This window comes from Suricata suricatta, chromosome 8, assembly GCF_006229205.1.
Source record: "Suricata suricatta isolate VVHF042 chromosome 8, meerkat_22Aug2017_6uvM2_HiC, whole genome shotgun sequence".
In the NCBI taxonomy this organism is placed as follows: Eukaryota; Metazoa; Chordata; class Mammalia; order Carnivora; family Herpestidae; genus Suricata; species Suricata suricatta.
The window spans coordinates 280,021-296,229 of NC_043707.1; the positions used below are offsets into that span (position 1 = coordinate 280,021).

The 16,209-nt window shown below is 54.5% G+C and overlaps 1 protein-coding gene across 2 annotated transcripts in view; it reads right to left on the minus strand.

Annotated features, from left to right (window-relative positions):
- The window catches only part of AXIN1 (axin 1), a 47,172-nt gene extending 32,263 nt beyond the window's left edge, over positions 1 to 14,909 (minus strand). Inside the window, exons 1-2 of one of the 2 annotated variants that reach the window (XM_029947058.1) lie at positions 14,476 to 14,909; positions 12,977 to 13,933 (exon numbers count right to left, since the gene is read on the minus strand). In XM_029947058.1, the coding sequence (XP_029802918.1) occupies positions 12,977 to 13,854 (878 nt within the window). In that variant the 5' untranslated portion in view covers positions 13,855 to 13,933; positions 14,476 to 14,909. The remainder of the gene's footprint in view (positions 1 to 12,976; positions 13,934 to 14,475) is intronic. The other variant, XM_029947059.1, reaches the window with a different exon arrangement.
- Between the last annotated feature and the right edge of the window lie 1,300 nt (positions 14,910 to 16,209).

The following is a 16,209-nucleotide window of genomic DNA, read 5'->3' on the forward strand; positions in this document are numbered from 1 at the left end:
GGACGCAGGTCTGCCCTCCTTGCCTGAGCACGGAGAAGCAGCCTCCGTGCACAACGTGAAAACCTGGAGGAGCAACAGAAAATCGCTGGGTAGCTTGAGTTACTTGATGTTTCTGCTTATGAGCTTTCTTTCACACGTCTGAAAAGGTTTTCCTTTTTAAAGGGGTTTCACTTCATCGAAATGAACTTAACACGACCACCTGAGAGAAAGCGAAACTGCAACGCTGTAGTTTGTAAAGAGACGCATGATGATAACTGAGCAGTGAGAGCATGGCCTGGCTGCTTCCGTCTGTCAGTCTTTCTTTGCCATGGAAATGACGTCATCTTCGGAGTACCTCCAGCGCAGCTCCACACAGCACCTCGGAACTTTACATTCCAAAGCGAAGGAAACTTCCAGGAGCCAAGGTGCAGGTTCCCTCCATCGTTGGGATCTCCAGGTCCTCGCTGCTGGCCTGGCCCCACACCGACCTCTATCTCGGAACAGAGGGCGGGGCACTGCCACTTCCACACCTGTGCCCTGCGGACGCTGCCTGGAGGGAACCCCGGGGAAGGGGGAGGGCTCCAGCACAGGACCATCTGTGGGCCCCTGGATCTGTGCCCCAGCAAGGGGACCGGCGACACGCAGCCTGCTGAGCAGGGCCGAAGCGGCGCCTGCACCTTCGCACTGTGGTGTGCACACAGCGCACATGCGCAGCGCCTCTCCAGCCTGGCTCTGCCCAACCCCCGGGGCCTGCTCCTCTTTAGGCCAGCTGGCTGTGTCCACAGCGACCGGGGCCATGGATCCATCCAATCAGCTCTGTCACATGGGGAATGTGGCAAAAACTAAGATGGACACAAGCTATGTGACTCAAACCACAAAGAAAATTCTAGGAACATTTGCAGTAATTAGTAAAGCCATCTTTATAGCTGAAAAATGCACACATACTCAATAGATCCGGAGTGTGTGCTCAAGACAGACCATACTGTCTGTTAATGAGCTAATTATTTTAGGTCATATCCATTTCCCTTTTCTTTGGTTTAATGTTTATTTTTGAGAGGGGGAGGATGCATGGGAGGGGGGAACAGAGGGTTCAAAGCGGGCTGTGTACGGACAGCAGAGATCCCAACGCAGAGCTCAGACCCCACTGTGAGATCATGCCCTTAGCCGAGGCTGGATGCTTCACTGACTGAGCCACCCAGGCACCCCAGATCATATCAATTTCTCATAAGAAAATTTCCACTTTATTATTTTTGTAATGTTTATTTGTGAGAGACAGACAGACAGAATGTGAGTGGGGGATGTGTAGAAAGAGAGGGAGACACAGAATCTGAAGCAGGCTCCAGGCTCTGAGCTGTCAACACAGAGCCCGACGCGGGGCTCAAACCCATGAACCGTGAGATCATGACCTGAGCCGAAGTCGGACACTTAACGAACTGAGCCACCCAGGCGCCCCAACAAAGTGTATTATTAAAAAGAGAGCTTGTTTATGTTAATACATGCGTGCATGCAGACGCTTCGGAAGGACACACAATGAGTGACTCCTGTTAGTCACCTCCAAGCGGTCAGTCCTCGCAGGGCAGGGAGGCCCGCAGTGGGGAGGGGGAGCCCGGGGAAGAGGAGCACTCCATCTTTCGAAATATATTTGCATCTTATAAACTGTGGGCACCAACTCCAGTCTCTGCTCGTGCACCTGACCACAGCAGGCTGCGACATGGTCTGTAGAAGAAATGCCACCGAAGACAGTCCTCAGGACAAGCGAGACGGTCACCGCAGGGCAGAGCAGCCTCTCTGCCCAGGGGACACTGCAAGTCACAACCAGAGATACAGGGACACCTATCAGCAACCACTTTTCACAGGCTTCTCTGACTCCTATTTAAAATCACACAGAAACTTCTAATAGAAGGCCTAGTTCATCAAAAGTAAGCTCTGGGGGGCTTACGTGGCTGTCAGTTCGGCGTCTGACTCCTGATCTCGGCTCAGGTCATGATCTGACAGTCCATGAGTTCAGGCCCCCCAGCAGGCTGGGCTCTGCACTGATGGCTCGGGGCCTGCCTGGGAGCCTGTCTCTCCCTCTCTCTGCCCCCTCCCCTCCCCCCGCTTGTATACACGGGTCCTCTCACACCCACGCTCTCTCACAAAATAAATAAATGATATTTTTAAAAAATAATAAAACCTTAATGAAAGGCAGAAAGACAGAAAAGCCGAGCATACGAATAATTGGAATTCCAGGAGGAGACGAGAAAGAATCGAGCAGAAGCAATATTGGAAGGGCTCCTAACAGAACCTCCCAAAGATGTGGACACACAAAGTGCCTGAGACTTCAAGCAAATAAGCACACGGCAGTAAAACCCCGCGAGTCCCGTTACCCAGGGCAACCAGAACGTCTTAACAGTGGCACCTAAAGTGGAACAAATGACCTACAACGCGCAGCAGGGACCCTGGCGGCGGACTTCCCCGCGGACACCGCAGTGGCAAGAAGACAGCGGACGGCGCCCAGGAAGCGGGGAACCGCCGCCCTAGAGCTCCCGAGCCACCCAGAGCGTCCTTCCAAAGTTACAGTGAAGGCATTTTCAGGCCACTAAAAGCCGAACTTGGGGCGCCTGGGGGGCTCAGTCGGTTGAGCATCCGGCTTCGGCTCAGGTCATGATCTCACGGTGCGTTGGTTCAAGCCCCGCATCAGGCTCTGTGCTGACAGCTAGCTCAGAGCCTGGAGCTGCTTCAGATTCTGTGTCTCCCTCTCTCTCTGACCCTCCCCTGCTCATGCTGTCTCTCTCTCTCCCTCAAAAATAAATAAAACATTTAAGAAAAATAAAAAGAAAAATAAATAAAAACCGAACTTGTCACCAGCCAATCTAACCGAAAGAAACACTTAAGAGAGTTCCGCCTATATAAGAAAAGGATCTCTAAAGGGATCTTCGAGAAGCAGGAAGGAACCGAATAAAACGGAAAAGGTAAACACTTAAAGCATACGACTGCTAGGTGTATCAAAATAATGACCAAGCCATGTGAGGCTTACGACAGACATAGAAGTAAAATAAACGCTCACTGCAAAAAGAGCAAAAGGGGAGGTAATCAGTGTTAGGCTGACGTCTTCGCCTTTTTGGGGTAAATAACGAAAGAAACAACTTACATTAATTATATTTAAACAGGCCAAGGATGCACATTATAATCTCTACAATAACCACTTAAAAAGCAGTATGTAAATATATAAACAGCGAATCTGGAGGAAATCTGAATACAAAATATTCAATTAATCCCAAAGAAAGCAAGTATAGAGAAAAAGGTTGGAACCAACAGGATATAAATAGACCGTCTTAAATCCAAATTTATTTGCAATTTTGTTAAATATAAATCAACTAAATATGCCAATTTAAAGGAGATAATATGGATTTTTAAAAAACTAACCAGGGGCACCTGGTTGGATCAGTCGGTTGAGTGTCTAATTTCGGCTCAGATCATGATCTCGTGGTTCATGAGTTCGAGCCCCATGAAAGGCTCTTTGCGGACAGCTCAGAGCCTGGAGTTGCTTCAGATTCTGTGTCTCCTTCTCTCTCTCTGCCCCTCCCTTGATTACACTGTCTCTCTCTCTCTCTCTCTCTCTCAAAAATAAATAAATGTTAAAAAAAAAAAAAAAGAAAGTCGTTTCACTATACCCTTACCGTCCCCGCCCCGCCCCAACCACCCAGGATCACTCAGGATCACCCACTAATCTCCACACTGTTAAGCTATGACTGTCGGTCCCCTTGTCACTTCACCCGTTAGCAGCACTTGATCATCCCATCCTTCCCTCTGGCGTCCAAGACCCCACACTCCGCAGGCTTCTTCCGACCTCACCTCCTCGTCGCTTCCTGCCCGTCCCCCGAGCCTCGGAGGCGGCGTGTCGCTCGAGTCCCGGGGAGGTCAACCAGACCCGCGCCTCCAGACCTCATCGCTACACCGACGGCCTGCGAGAGGCCACGGCAGAGGTCGCGCTGGCTCGTCCAGCCCCACCTCCGAACGTCCAGTCCCGCCTCTGGACTCACCTCCCAGGGCGCCGCCTTCGCGCTCCGCTCTGGCCACGCTGCCCCGCTGGCTTCCCCTTTGCCTGCAACCACCTTCCCGTGATTTGTGCCCTCACTTTCTTGAGGTCTCGCTCGAAAGCCATCCTCTCAAACAGGACCCTCTCTGGCAACACTCTGTTAAAGTCCCAACCCTTCCTCTGTCCCTCACTGCCCTTTCCCACCCTGTACTTCACCACAGTGCTCGTCACCGTCGGGAACATCCTATGGTTTGTTTTTTCATCCTTTACCACTCCCTGTTAAAATAAACTGTAAGCTCCAGGAGTGGAGAAGTTTTGTGTGCTTCGGTCAGGGTGAATCTGCAGCTTCTAGAAGGTTGTCTGGCACACGGAGGGCACTCAACAAATAACGTGTCTGCATCGCTCTCCATTCTCCTCCCAGAGGCGCAGCGCACGGGGCCACACGGCGGAGGCCTCCTTTCCCGGACACGAGGGCGCCACGTCTCCTCCTGCCCTCCAACCGCGTGGCCGTGTCACACCCCACCACCGGACCAGGGGTCGGCTGTCCGGACATGAACCGAGAAGGTCCGGTGAGAAACCGAGAGTCACACAGGACGGAGAAACCGTCCCCAGGTCCACCTCGGACCCCAACCCCCCAGCTCCAGCGGGTACAGACAAGCCTGACTCCCGGGATACACGTGCCCCCGGAGGTCCCACATCCGCATTCAGTAGGTCGTAGAGGGGTCCTGAATGAATTTCTGTTAAAAAGGAAAGAATCCTTTCGCAATGCCGCCCCTTCCAAATGACACACTTCAAGGGGATCCCAGCCCACGTCCCCGACACGGCAGGTTCACATCTCCGTCTCGGATTTCGTCTCGAAGACTTCTCCTGGGCACGCCAGGCCCTGCTCTGCAGAACCGAGGGGCAGGCCTCCGCCGCCTCCATGCAGGGCTTCTGGCCCTAACCAACCGTCCCCTTACCGGGGGCTGGGCAGAGGGCACGACGCCAAAACCGGGCTGTCCGTGCCCCCGGACCACGCCGGACAGTCAGTCTCTGGAGAAACGCAGACAGAAGCTCCGGGTTTGGGGAGATCAGGGACAGGGGAAGACATTAGGGGGGCGGGGACTGAAAACTGAGGGGTTAGGTGACAGTCTGCATCCTCACCCGGGAAATCCCAAACTCCTTGACCAACACCCAGGCCCCAAGGGAAGCAAATCACCCAGAGAAAAGACCGCGACAGAGAAAGGCCCCGGGCGGCGAGAACACTGTGAACACGGGCTCGGAAAGGCCACCGTGCGTATGGCCGGCGCCCAGGGTCCACGACTCCCGCTCCGAATCCAGCGCCCGCCCCGCGCCACCACTGGGGCAGAACATCCAGCAAGGAAGACGGAAAGCACCAGAGCCCGTAAGACAGGAACTCAGAGGACACGAGGACTGCCCTCCCCAGAAAGCCGGGCAAAACGATAATGAAGGAGTTACAAATGACATCTCCAGAAAGACTTTTAGCAATGTTGACCCATGAGCAAAAAAAAAAAAAAAAAAAAAAAAAAGACACGTTCTCTTTGTTTTTTTAGAGCAGACATTCAAAAAACAAGGGCAGGGAATAGATCAGAAAACGCAACAAAAAGAAATGGAAAATAAGAGAAAAAGAGATTGAGTTTAAATCCAGGCCATCCAACATCTAAATAATAGGAACCCTGAAACGAAGGAGCAGCGAAAATGGGAAATAGGAAATCACCAAAGAAGTCAGATTCAACAAGTCTGCAGAACTGAAGGACCGGTTTCTCCAGCGCCACGAAACCAACACCGCAGAGCGGGCACCGCGGCCACAGGACAGCCACACGGCACCGCGCGGCAGGCACACGCGGCCACACAGCAGTCCACACCACACGACTCAGGAACCGTCTCAAGGGAAGTGGGAACAGGGCGGGTTTTAGGGTCTCTCAGAGAAAGAAAGCAGTTCATCTGGCAGGTTCCATAATGCAGAGACATATACACACGAGGCGTTAGGTAAGCTGATACAAAGTCCGGGGAGACTTACATCACCCAGTCAAATAACTAATCAGAGGGGAACTGCAGCTATTATAATTCAAAAACACGGGCAGAAAGTGGTACTTCTTAACAAAGAAAATGCTTAGGGGCACCTGGGGGGCTCAGTCGGTTAAGCGTCTGGACTTCAGCTCAGGTCATGATCTCACGGTTCGTGGGTTCAAGCCCCACATCGGGCTCTGTGCTGACAGCTCAGAGCCTGGAACCTGCTTCAGATTCTGTCTCCCTCTCTCTCTCTGCCCCTCCCCCCTGCTCACACTGTGTCTCTCTAAAAATAAACAAACATCAAAATAATTTTTTAATTAAAAAAAATTTTTTTAAGTAATCTCTACACCCAACATGGGGCTTGAACCCACAACCCTGAGAACAAAAGTTGCTCACTCCAGCAGCTGAGCTGACCGGGTGCCTCTGGGACTGCTAAGTTTAGTTATCAGCCTTTTAACATTACTTGAGTTTTTTCTGTCTCCATATTTTTTGTAAGAACGAAAATTAATATAAAATACTGCCACAGCAGTACAAACATGAAGATCCGAGCCTGGGGCACCCGGGTGGCTGAGTCGGTTAAGCATCTGACTCCTGATTTTGGCTCAGGCCACGATCTCAAAAGCCCGTGGGGAGCTCTTTGCTGACAGAGCAGAGTCTGCTTGGGATTCCCTCTCTCTGTATCTTTCCCCATACTTGCCTCTCTCTCTCTCTCTCTCACTCTCACTCTCACTCTCACTCTCATTCTCACAATAAACAAATAAATAAATAACCTTAAAAAAGAGATTAAAGGGGCACCTGGGTGACTCAGTCAGTTAAGCCTCCGACTTCAGCTCAGGTCAGATCTCTCACGTTCATGGATTCGAGCCCCGCGTTGGGCTCTGTGCTGACAGCTAGCTCAGAGCCTGGAACGCGCTTCCGGTTCTGTGTCTCCTTCTCTCTCTGCCCCTCCCCCTCATGCTCTATCAAAAATAAAACAAAACATTAAAAAAAAAAGAGATTAAAAAAAGAGATCTGAGGCACCTGGGTGGCTCAGTGGTTGGGCATCTGCTTCGGCTCAGGTCATGATCTCACGGTTTGTGGGTTTGAGTCCCGTGTCGGGCTCTGTGCTGGCAGTTCAGGGCCTGGAGCCTGGAGCCTGCTTTGGATTCTGTGTCTCCCTCGCTCTCTGCCCCTCCTGCACTCGTGCTGTTTCTCTCTCTCTCTCTCAAAAATAAACCAAAAAATGTAAATGACATTAAAAAATAATATAAATAAATAGATCTAAGATCTTATTAAAAGGAAACATTTACATGCATCCTTCTTAAAGAAAATACAGACTTTTGAAAAGCATATAATTCAGGCCTTCGAGCAACATATTTTTTGCATTGAATTTCTATAAGTATGTTTTGTAGAAACTTGGAAAATGCAGAAAAGCGAAGAGCCTACATTCTCTAACTGCGCAGAGATGGCGCCCGTGCAAACCTCCCCCCGCCGCCCCGTGCCGGACGTCCAGCTACGTGGCTAGCTGTCGCGAGCACTGCTGCAAACACATTCTTCATGATTTTTTTTTAGTAGGTTTTACACTCAGTGTGGGGCTTGAACTCACGACCCTGAGATCAAGAGTCACACGTTCCACTGACCGAGCCGGCCAGGCGCCCGTCAGGATTCCATTAAAGTGCTGGTTCAGGGGCGCCTGGGTGGCTCAGTCGGTTGAGCCTCCGACTTCAGCTCAGGTCAGATCTCACGTTCGTGGGTTCGAGCCCCGCGTCAGGCTCTGTGCTGACAGCTCAGAGCCTGGAGCCTGCTTCCAGTTGTGTGTCTCCTTCTCTCTCTGCCCCTCCCCCTCTCATGCTTTGTCTCTCTCTGTATCAAAAATAAATAAAACATTAAAAAAATTAAAAAAAAAAGGTGCTGGTTCAAGAGAAGACACTGGCCCCACGCTGAAGATGAGTCAGGTAAGACCCAGAGAGGGTCAGTGCCAAAAGCAAACACCACCAAAAAGCATTAAATAACTCAAAGCGCACAAAGCTGCGGGGGCACAGGGCCCGGGAAGGGACAGGGAGCCCTCGCTGCAGGGGACTGCGGATGGTGCGCGCCCGGCCACCGAGCCCATGTCCCCCACAACTGCAAGAGCCAACCCCACCCGACACCAGAAGCCTCCCGGTTCCCAGAGAAGACTCACGGCCAGCACTGGAACCCACCGCGCGACGGGGGGCCGCCCAGGGCCGTGCTCGGCCTGCCCACACCGGAGGGGTCTCTGCGAACAAAGTCAGACAGCCAGCCTGGGTCCCGGGAAGGGACTGAAGAGAAGTCTGAGCTGTCGCCTCGGATCAAACACATCTTGGAACTGACGGGCTGTAAGAGGGCCCCGAGTGGCTCCCAGAACTGACCGTCTGCACTGATGTGACACCGGGGAGATCCGGCCACACCGAGTCCCTTCCCCACACGCAGGGAGGCAGCCCCGGCCGGCCGCAGGCTGGAGAAGAGTTCTTCCACCGCCTTTCTTTCCTGACTGCGCTTCTACGGCTCCCCGCAAATCCGCCCTCCCAGGCCTTCCAGTAGCTGCAGGGTAACCTGATGTCAATGAAGTTGGGATTCTAGAAAGGATTAACAGAGCCAGTGACTAAGGGTCAAATTCAGATCTCTGGGACACCAGGGCACAAACAGGCCGGTCAGCAGGCGGCTGACCTACAGGCGTGGCTCAGTCCCAAGAACGGCACCGGCCCCGCGCTCTCCTGAAACGGTCCTGAACCGGCGGCACGTCAGAGCCGTGGGCAGCACCTTCCGCGCAAAGGGCCCGGCCACCAGGGTTGCTCATCGGCTGTCTGCAAGCACTTCCCTGTCACAAGCCCACCATCGCAGAGGCCCAAGCCGAGGACCTCTCTGTTCCAGAAGCCTCCAGTCTGATGGCTAACTGCAGATGCTTCCCCGGACTCTGCTGAAACCTGTCAGAGACCATGGAGTTTTACATGACTAAAGCAGAGCAAAAAGCACTTGCAGACTCTCATTTAAAAATGTCAACGGCCACGTACACCAGTGACAGGTACGTGACAGCTGGGCCGGGGTCCAGCACTTGCACACACGTCTCGCAGGGCCTTGGGGTCGAGTCAGGTGCCGTGGGGAGTCCCGACGGCGCTGGAGAAAGGACCACGCGATGGGACTTGCACTTAGGAGGGACTGACTGCCCTGGCGCCGTGGGGAGAAGAGACAGAGGCGCAGACAGAGGTTCTGCGGTGGTGGCCCAGGAAGAGGCGACGGGAGCCAGCGCGCAGACGGCAGGAGGCAGAGGGATTCAACACACATTTGGTGGGGAACTCAGACGAGCTGCTGCGCTAGGCGCGGGGGCGCACAGAGCAGGGGTCAGAGGGCTTGGCTTGACCTGGCAGATGCTGCTGCCGCTCCCGGAGGCCAGAATGATTACCAGAGGGACGGCTGTGGGGGGGGGGGAGTTACTACGCCTCCCCCGAAGGAAATACAGTATGAAATCCTGGACACGGCATTCCTGTCTTTGAAACCATCTGTAATTCATCTAGCAGTGTTGGTGAAATTCAGACGACAAAGGGGCTGGGGGGCCGGCACAGGGGCACCCCGAGGTCGCACGGGACCCCTCACTGGGCAGGCGTCACCTCGTCCTCCCCATCACACACGTGAGCACAGAGAGGTGTGCGGTGCGGCGACTCTTCCTCTGTCACAAACCAGGAGACTGACCTCGCAGGCGCTGCCTGGCGGACAGGTCGTCAGGCGAGGGCTCCTGAAGCTACACCACCAAGCCCCACGTTCTCGCCGTCCAGCTGGCAAGGGGAGGGGGAGGCGTGCAAACTCCCGACCCGAGGACCCAGGGCCACCCACCAAGGTTTCTCTGAAAACGCCTCCAGTCACCCACTCAGGGATCCTCTGTGCGGCTAGAAGTCGTCACACGTCTGGAAAACGACGAGAACGTCAAGAGGCCCCGCTCTCTCCCGAAGCTGCACGCCCCCGACCGAGCGGAGCGGCCAGCCGGCGCCGCAGCCGAGGAGCAGCGCAGGGCTCGGGCGAGAGCCAGACGCTAAAGATGAACGACGCTCGTCACAAACGGGTTCAAAGCTCAACGGCGGAGAGAATTTGCCAGCGCTCCAACCTAACGGGCTCACTATTAAACAAGACAAATGCACACACTGTACCCTCCGCAGCCAGGCCACTGTCCCCAGAGCCACAACCTGAAACGCACCCTGCTCCACTTGGAACTCCAATCAGAAACCCAAAATCAGCCTTGCTTTTCTGCAATCCATGGAAATTGTATAGATTTGGGGCATTTCCTCTTTTTACATTTCTTCTCTTGACCTTTTAAGCCGTTACCAAAAATACAATCAATAAGCCAACCAACAGGACAGACTGTTTCTTAGTCACAATATGAAGGGGTCCTGGAAAGAGTCTGCCCTTTAAATGCGGACCCGCTCCTGCTACGAACGGCATCCACAGTCCGCTCTCCGGCCATGACCATGATGACCAGCCCCGACCAGAAGCAACTCACTGGGCCGGCCCACCAGGAAGACACAAGACTGCATGTGGGACCCTGTCCCTGGGGAACTTCCCACCCGACGAGGAAGGTCGGGTACTAACCGGAAACAGAAGGCGCCTGCCGAGGTCAGTCACGAAAACCAGCAGGACTGTGAAGTGTGGCTGACTGAATGGCCGAGGCAGGTGACAGGCCAGGCCGTCCCACCAGCCCGTCGCCGCACCTGGGGGCCAGCCCACACTTTCCCTGAGGCAGTACAACCTGAGTCTGCCAGCGCGGGTCCCTCAGCCCTGGGCCCCAACACCGAGTCATTCACACACCTTCTGCCGATTCACCAGTGGAGATGATGGGTGTGAACCAACCAAAGTGCTAGTCAACGCTCCACCACCTGTGGGCAATGAAGACTGGGAATGTCTGCGGACACACAGAGCGCAGCAGGGGATTCTGGGATCCCGTGGTGCAGGGGCTCGAAATGGTGCCAGGTGGGCAGCATAAAAGCAGATGGCCAGGGGCACGCTTGCTTCCCCAGGTGTGACAGAGACCTCGATAAAACACTCATCTAACTCTGCTCACGCTGTCTTCATGGAAACCTGCCACGTGCACCCGTGCAGGACCAAGTGAGGGCAGATGCTCAGGCCTCTGCCGGAAAACAGAGACCACCCCTGCCTGGTCAGGGAAACAGACACCAGAGAGCAATCTTGGCACAGCCCCGGGATGGAGAACTCAAGGAACTGTGAGGCTCTAGGTTGGGGAGACCCCCCTGGGTCATCTTGTCCCAAACAATGGCCCTCCTGACACACGTCTCCATGCACAATCAATGCTTAAGAGAGGCATCTGCGGGCCCCTGGGTGGCTCAGTGGGTCAGGCGACCCACTCAGGATTTAAGCTCAGGTCACAACCTTACGGTTCATGAGATCAAGCCCCATGTCAGGCTCCACAGTGACAGCACGTAGCCTGCTTGGCATGGCGTTCACCCAAAGGTGACAGCTCCCGCACAGATGTGTGCTGCAGCTTTATTCGTGACCGCCAAAACTCGGGAGCACCCACAATGCCCCTCAGCAGGTGAGGGGCACATTAACTGTGGGCCACCCAGACAATGAAATGGTACTTAGCACTGGGGCGCCTGGGTGGCTCAGTCAGCAAAGCGTCTGACTTTGGCTCAGGTCACGACCTCACTGTACGTGGGTTCGAGCCCCGCATCAGCTCTGTGCTGACAGCTCGAGCCTACAGCTGCTTCTGATTCTGCGTCTCCCACTTTCTCTGCCCCTTCCCCCACTCACACTCTGCCTGCCTCTCTCTCAAAAATAAATAAACATCTTTAAAAAACTTTAAAAAATCTTAAAAACCTGTGTCAGTTGCTAGCCTTACTTAGAAAATTTTTATAGTAAGCTGTGTCCTAAAAAACTTGATATATTGACAGCATTTACCTAAACACAGTGAGCAAAAAGCACACAAAAATTAATTCAAATGGTGTTATCTTGAATCACATCACTTAAATGACGTCTAAAACCTAGAAATGTTTCTTCCTGTGTTTATTAGCAAGTAGCCAGTTTCTCTGCCACAGCACAAGGCTTCTAACTCCTGATCAAGTCAGTGTGGTCGGCGGGGCCACAAAGATTCTGGGCTTTGAAGGTCTCACGGGCAGACGTCCCCAGGACCAGCCACAGGGAAACGACAGAACATGGAGCGCCCTGCCGACGCGCGCTAACACCGACCAGATCCGTCTCCAGAAACCACAGAAGGACCCACTGAGGAGGACGGAGAAACGGGTCTCCCAGCCCGTAACAACTGCTCGGCAGCCGCGCCGGCGCCTCCAGAGCTGCACGGAGCCTGTGGCAAAGGCTACACCCGCGGCTTCACGAGATGCTGGGAAGGGACCGCACGCGGGAATAAAGGGCCGCCCTAGAGTCACAAGCAGAGGAAGTTCCCCAAGCGCTGTGACACTCTCCTGCAGCATAGCGTCCTCCCCCCCCCCCCCCCCCCCCCCCCCCCCCCCCCCCCCCCCCCCCCCCCCCCCCCCCCCCCCCCCCCCCCCCCCCCCCCCCCCCCGCCTCCAGGAAGAACCTCAGAAAACCTGTACCAAATGCGACAATCCATAATTCTCTAAGGATCGATGCGTTTAGATGTTCACTCCTCTATTAAGCCAAAAGGATGACGTCTATCAGGTAAACCCACCTTCTGCGCAAGAGAATAGAGAGTTCGCTGCTAACGGGCGAGTTTCAGTGTCACGATCCCTGAGACTCCGAGGCCCTCAATGACTTACAAAGGCACGTAGTTGAGAGCGTTCTTGACAAGCTCTCAACTTACAAACACAAAAACTTTTCACAACCAACCTCACGGGCAAGCACTCGAGCCACAACTCGCCCACAGCCGCGGGAGCACACCCCCTTGGGGGCTGGACGGCAGGAGCACTGCACACCCCCACCTCTCCCGGGCCGCTCCTCCAGGTCTCGGACGTGGGCACAGACACGGACGCCTGGCCTCCGACTCACCTGAATTCTCTGCCTTCGCTGGACCGTCTACTGGAGGAGGCCCGCGGGGCAGCCGTCTCCAGAAGCAGCTTCTGCGTGAGCCTGCCAGGGGGGGCAGGGTCTCTGCCGCCGTCTTCGTGCAAGTCCTGATCGCACTTCCATTCCTCATCTTCGTTCAGCGTGGGCAGGTACCCGGGTATGCCCTTCCCCGTCCCGGACCCAGAGCTCTGGTCGCTACAGAGCTTCGGGCTCTCCGAGCCTGTCCTGGTATATTCCAAATAAATATCAGACTTGAGGAAGGAGGGGTAGGTGTTCTCCTCCATGGTGGACTGGATCTCCGTCTGGGCCTGGTCAAACATGGCAGGGTCGATCAGCTGCTTCGTGATGCAGTCCTTTATGAAGCTCTTGGTGGCGGGCTTGGTCCGCCGGGACACAATGCCGTTGCTGTCGAGGATGTATTTGCGGTAAATGGCTTTGGCCAGCTTCAGCCTCTTTTCTTCATTCGAGTCGCAGGGCTCCAGCTTCCGGAAGCCACTGCAGGCGAACCAGAAGTCCAGCAGGTCAGCACAGTCCTCCTGCTTCAGGAAAGTCCGAAACAGGTTGATCCCATCCTGATCGTCCAGCAGCGAGTGCAGCGACTCGGCCCACTTCAAGTACGGTGGGGTGGGGGAGGCGCTGCCCTCTGGCTCGTACCCCAGGTCCAGGTCTGAGCGCCTCGGTGTGGCTGCCGAAGTCTCACCTTTGACCCCGGCACCCTTCCCAGAGCAGAAGCTGTGGCTGACGGGCCTGGGGTCTGTGGACACCAGTTCACCCTCCTCTCCAGGCACTGGGGGTCGGGGGGCATCTTCGGTGAAACTCGCTCCAAGGTCCAAAGGGAAACCCTGCTCTTGGATACTCATTGTGGGATCCTGCGTCACTGTACACTGAACGCTGCACCCTATAATCAGTACTTACAGCTCCAAAGTGAGTCAATCTGTCCTGTTGAAACCATTAAGAGGACAAGGATTAGGAAAGGTGGGTCCATGGACACATGACCACAGAGGCTTTCTCTAGACAAGACTCGCAATGATGCCCTCCCGCTCCAACTCAGAGCCAGAAATTCAGTTTACATTTTCAATGGTTGTCATCGGTTTGTGCTATATTAAAACCATTTCTGGAACCTTCCACAACTACAAGAAAGCCTCTGGATCTACAAATGAATGCCCAGAACGGGGAGAGCGCCGCCCCCTCACGTGTCATTCTGCGAGAACAGCACGGGGACCTCCCCCCTCGGCCACAACCAGTCCTGCTCTGCAAGCTCCAGGGGGACCGTGTCAACTCGGGTGGCGGCTGGCTCCACGGACACTGCACCCACCAGCACTGCAGGCTTGCCGCGATACTCGGGTACCGGGAGGTAGGCACGTCACATACCAGAAGCGGGTGTCACGTCTGCTCCCCACATCCCCTAAGCCCACAGCCACCCCGTCACTTCACAGGTCATGTGCCTCCTAACATGTGCAAACACACAGGTGCTCCCTTACCTCCCAACGCACAACTATACGAACAGTGCCGGGGGGGTGGGGTCACCTTCACGGCCTTCACCCAGGTGACCCAGGTACACCCCTTGCCCCCCACGTAGTGGCCTTCTCGTGTCACCAGTGTGCACAGTCTTTAAAATGCTTCCACCAGAAAGCTGCACTTGACCTTGCTTCTAAGAAAAGCATCCTCCTGATAGCAAGTGGCAATTTAGTACCCTGAGGAAAAGAGAAGGTATAGGAAAAAAAATATGAAATCCAAACACAGTTACAGCTTTTAGCTAAGGAAGCACACAGGCCACGTGACTTAACCCCATGGGCTCAAAACCAAACCCACCCGCCCTCCTGGACATCCGGGAACTCCAGGCTTGAGGTTGCCACCACAGGCTTGCCCAAGGTGCGAAGGAAGGCAATCCCGGGCCAGAGCTCTCCCATGGCCTTCCACCCACCCTACCGCACCCTCCAGCAGCTCACAGAGCCCACAGCTCAGCTACACCTCCCAGGCAGGCCAGACAGGTGACTGCCACCCGGCGTACCATGACCCAAGTGGTCTGGCTGGGTGCGCTGGGGAGAAGCAGGTCAGGTCCCAACACCGAGGGCACCAAACAAGCCCGGGGGTAGAAAATTAACCCCGAAAACCTACTCCCCACACAAAGGGCAGCTCTCCCTGGCCACCACACCACCCTCTGGGCCAGGGCCTACTTGGGCTCTTCCCCCACACCTGCGCTCTCACACTGCACACCTGCCCGCAGCTGCTGCCGGCTGCAAGGCAGAAGCACCCAGGGACAGAGAATGGGTCACGATAACATCCCCCAGATGACATTTCGGCTGCTAATGACTTTTTATAAAAAAAAACCACTGGAGAGGCTGTAATCTCAGCAGGAACAGCCTGCTTCTTAAGGTCAAGGCCTCCAGCTGTGGCCCCTGCTGTCACTGACCACTTCCTCTGAGCCCCCTCAACAAGAATGAGCACCTGTGGTGGCCTAGGGCCCCCCCCTCCCCCCAGCAGCTCACGCGATCTCCCGTCCTCTGGTCTGAGATGGGTGTCTCAGGAAGGAGGCCCCAGGCCTGGCCCCGAGCCTTACCCTGAGACTCTTTAGTTCACCAGCCTGGACGAAGATCCCAGTCCCTGTGTTCCAACAGGAGGTTAATTACATGTCGCCGTCACCTGCTCTGAAGACACCCATGTCTCCCGTGTACATTATTAGCAGCAGCCTGATTCAACACTTTCCGCAGGACCCACTGCACCTAACACAAGGTCTTATAACAAGCACCAGTGAATATTTAATTTATCGACATGAAGGCAAACAACAATTGTCTGAAAAGCCAAATGTTAGCCTTCGTAGATGCGGAAACAGCGTGCTCTATAAACAGCAAGAAACTCAAGATTCTAGCACTTTATTACAAAACCACGGTTGTCGTTAAAAGTTAACATTTAAATTCATGTGTGAACAAGTCCCCTAATCATTTTAAACTATGTTTCACTGCCCTGAAGATACAGTTCTTGTAACTCACATCTATTTTTGGCTGTCAACTGACAGGAGACCTTTGGCGTCCCTGGAAGGACCGAACACCTCTCCAAACTACTGCCGTCATCGACCTGCACGGATTCCTGCCGTCTCGGGGTTCCCACGCAGAAGCACACCAGGCGCGTAGTGTCTGCACACGGACATGCCACACGTAAAGCGCCTCCATTAATTCACATGGAGTCAGATGCCCACAAGCACTGGATATGGCCAA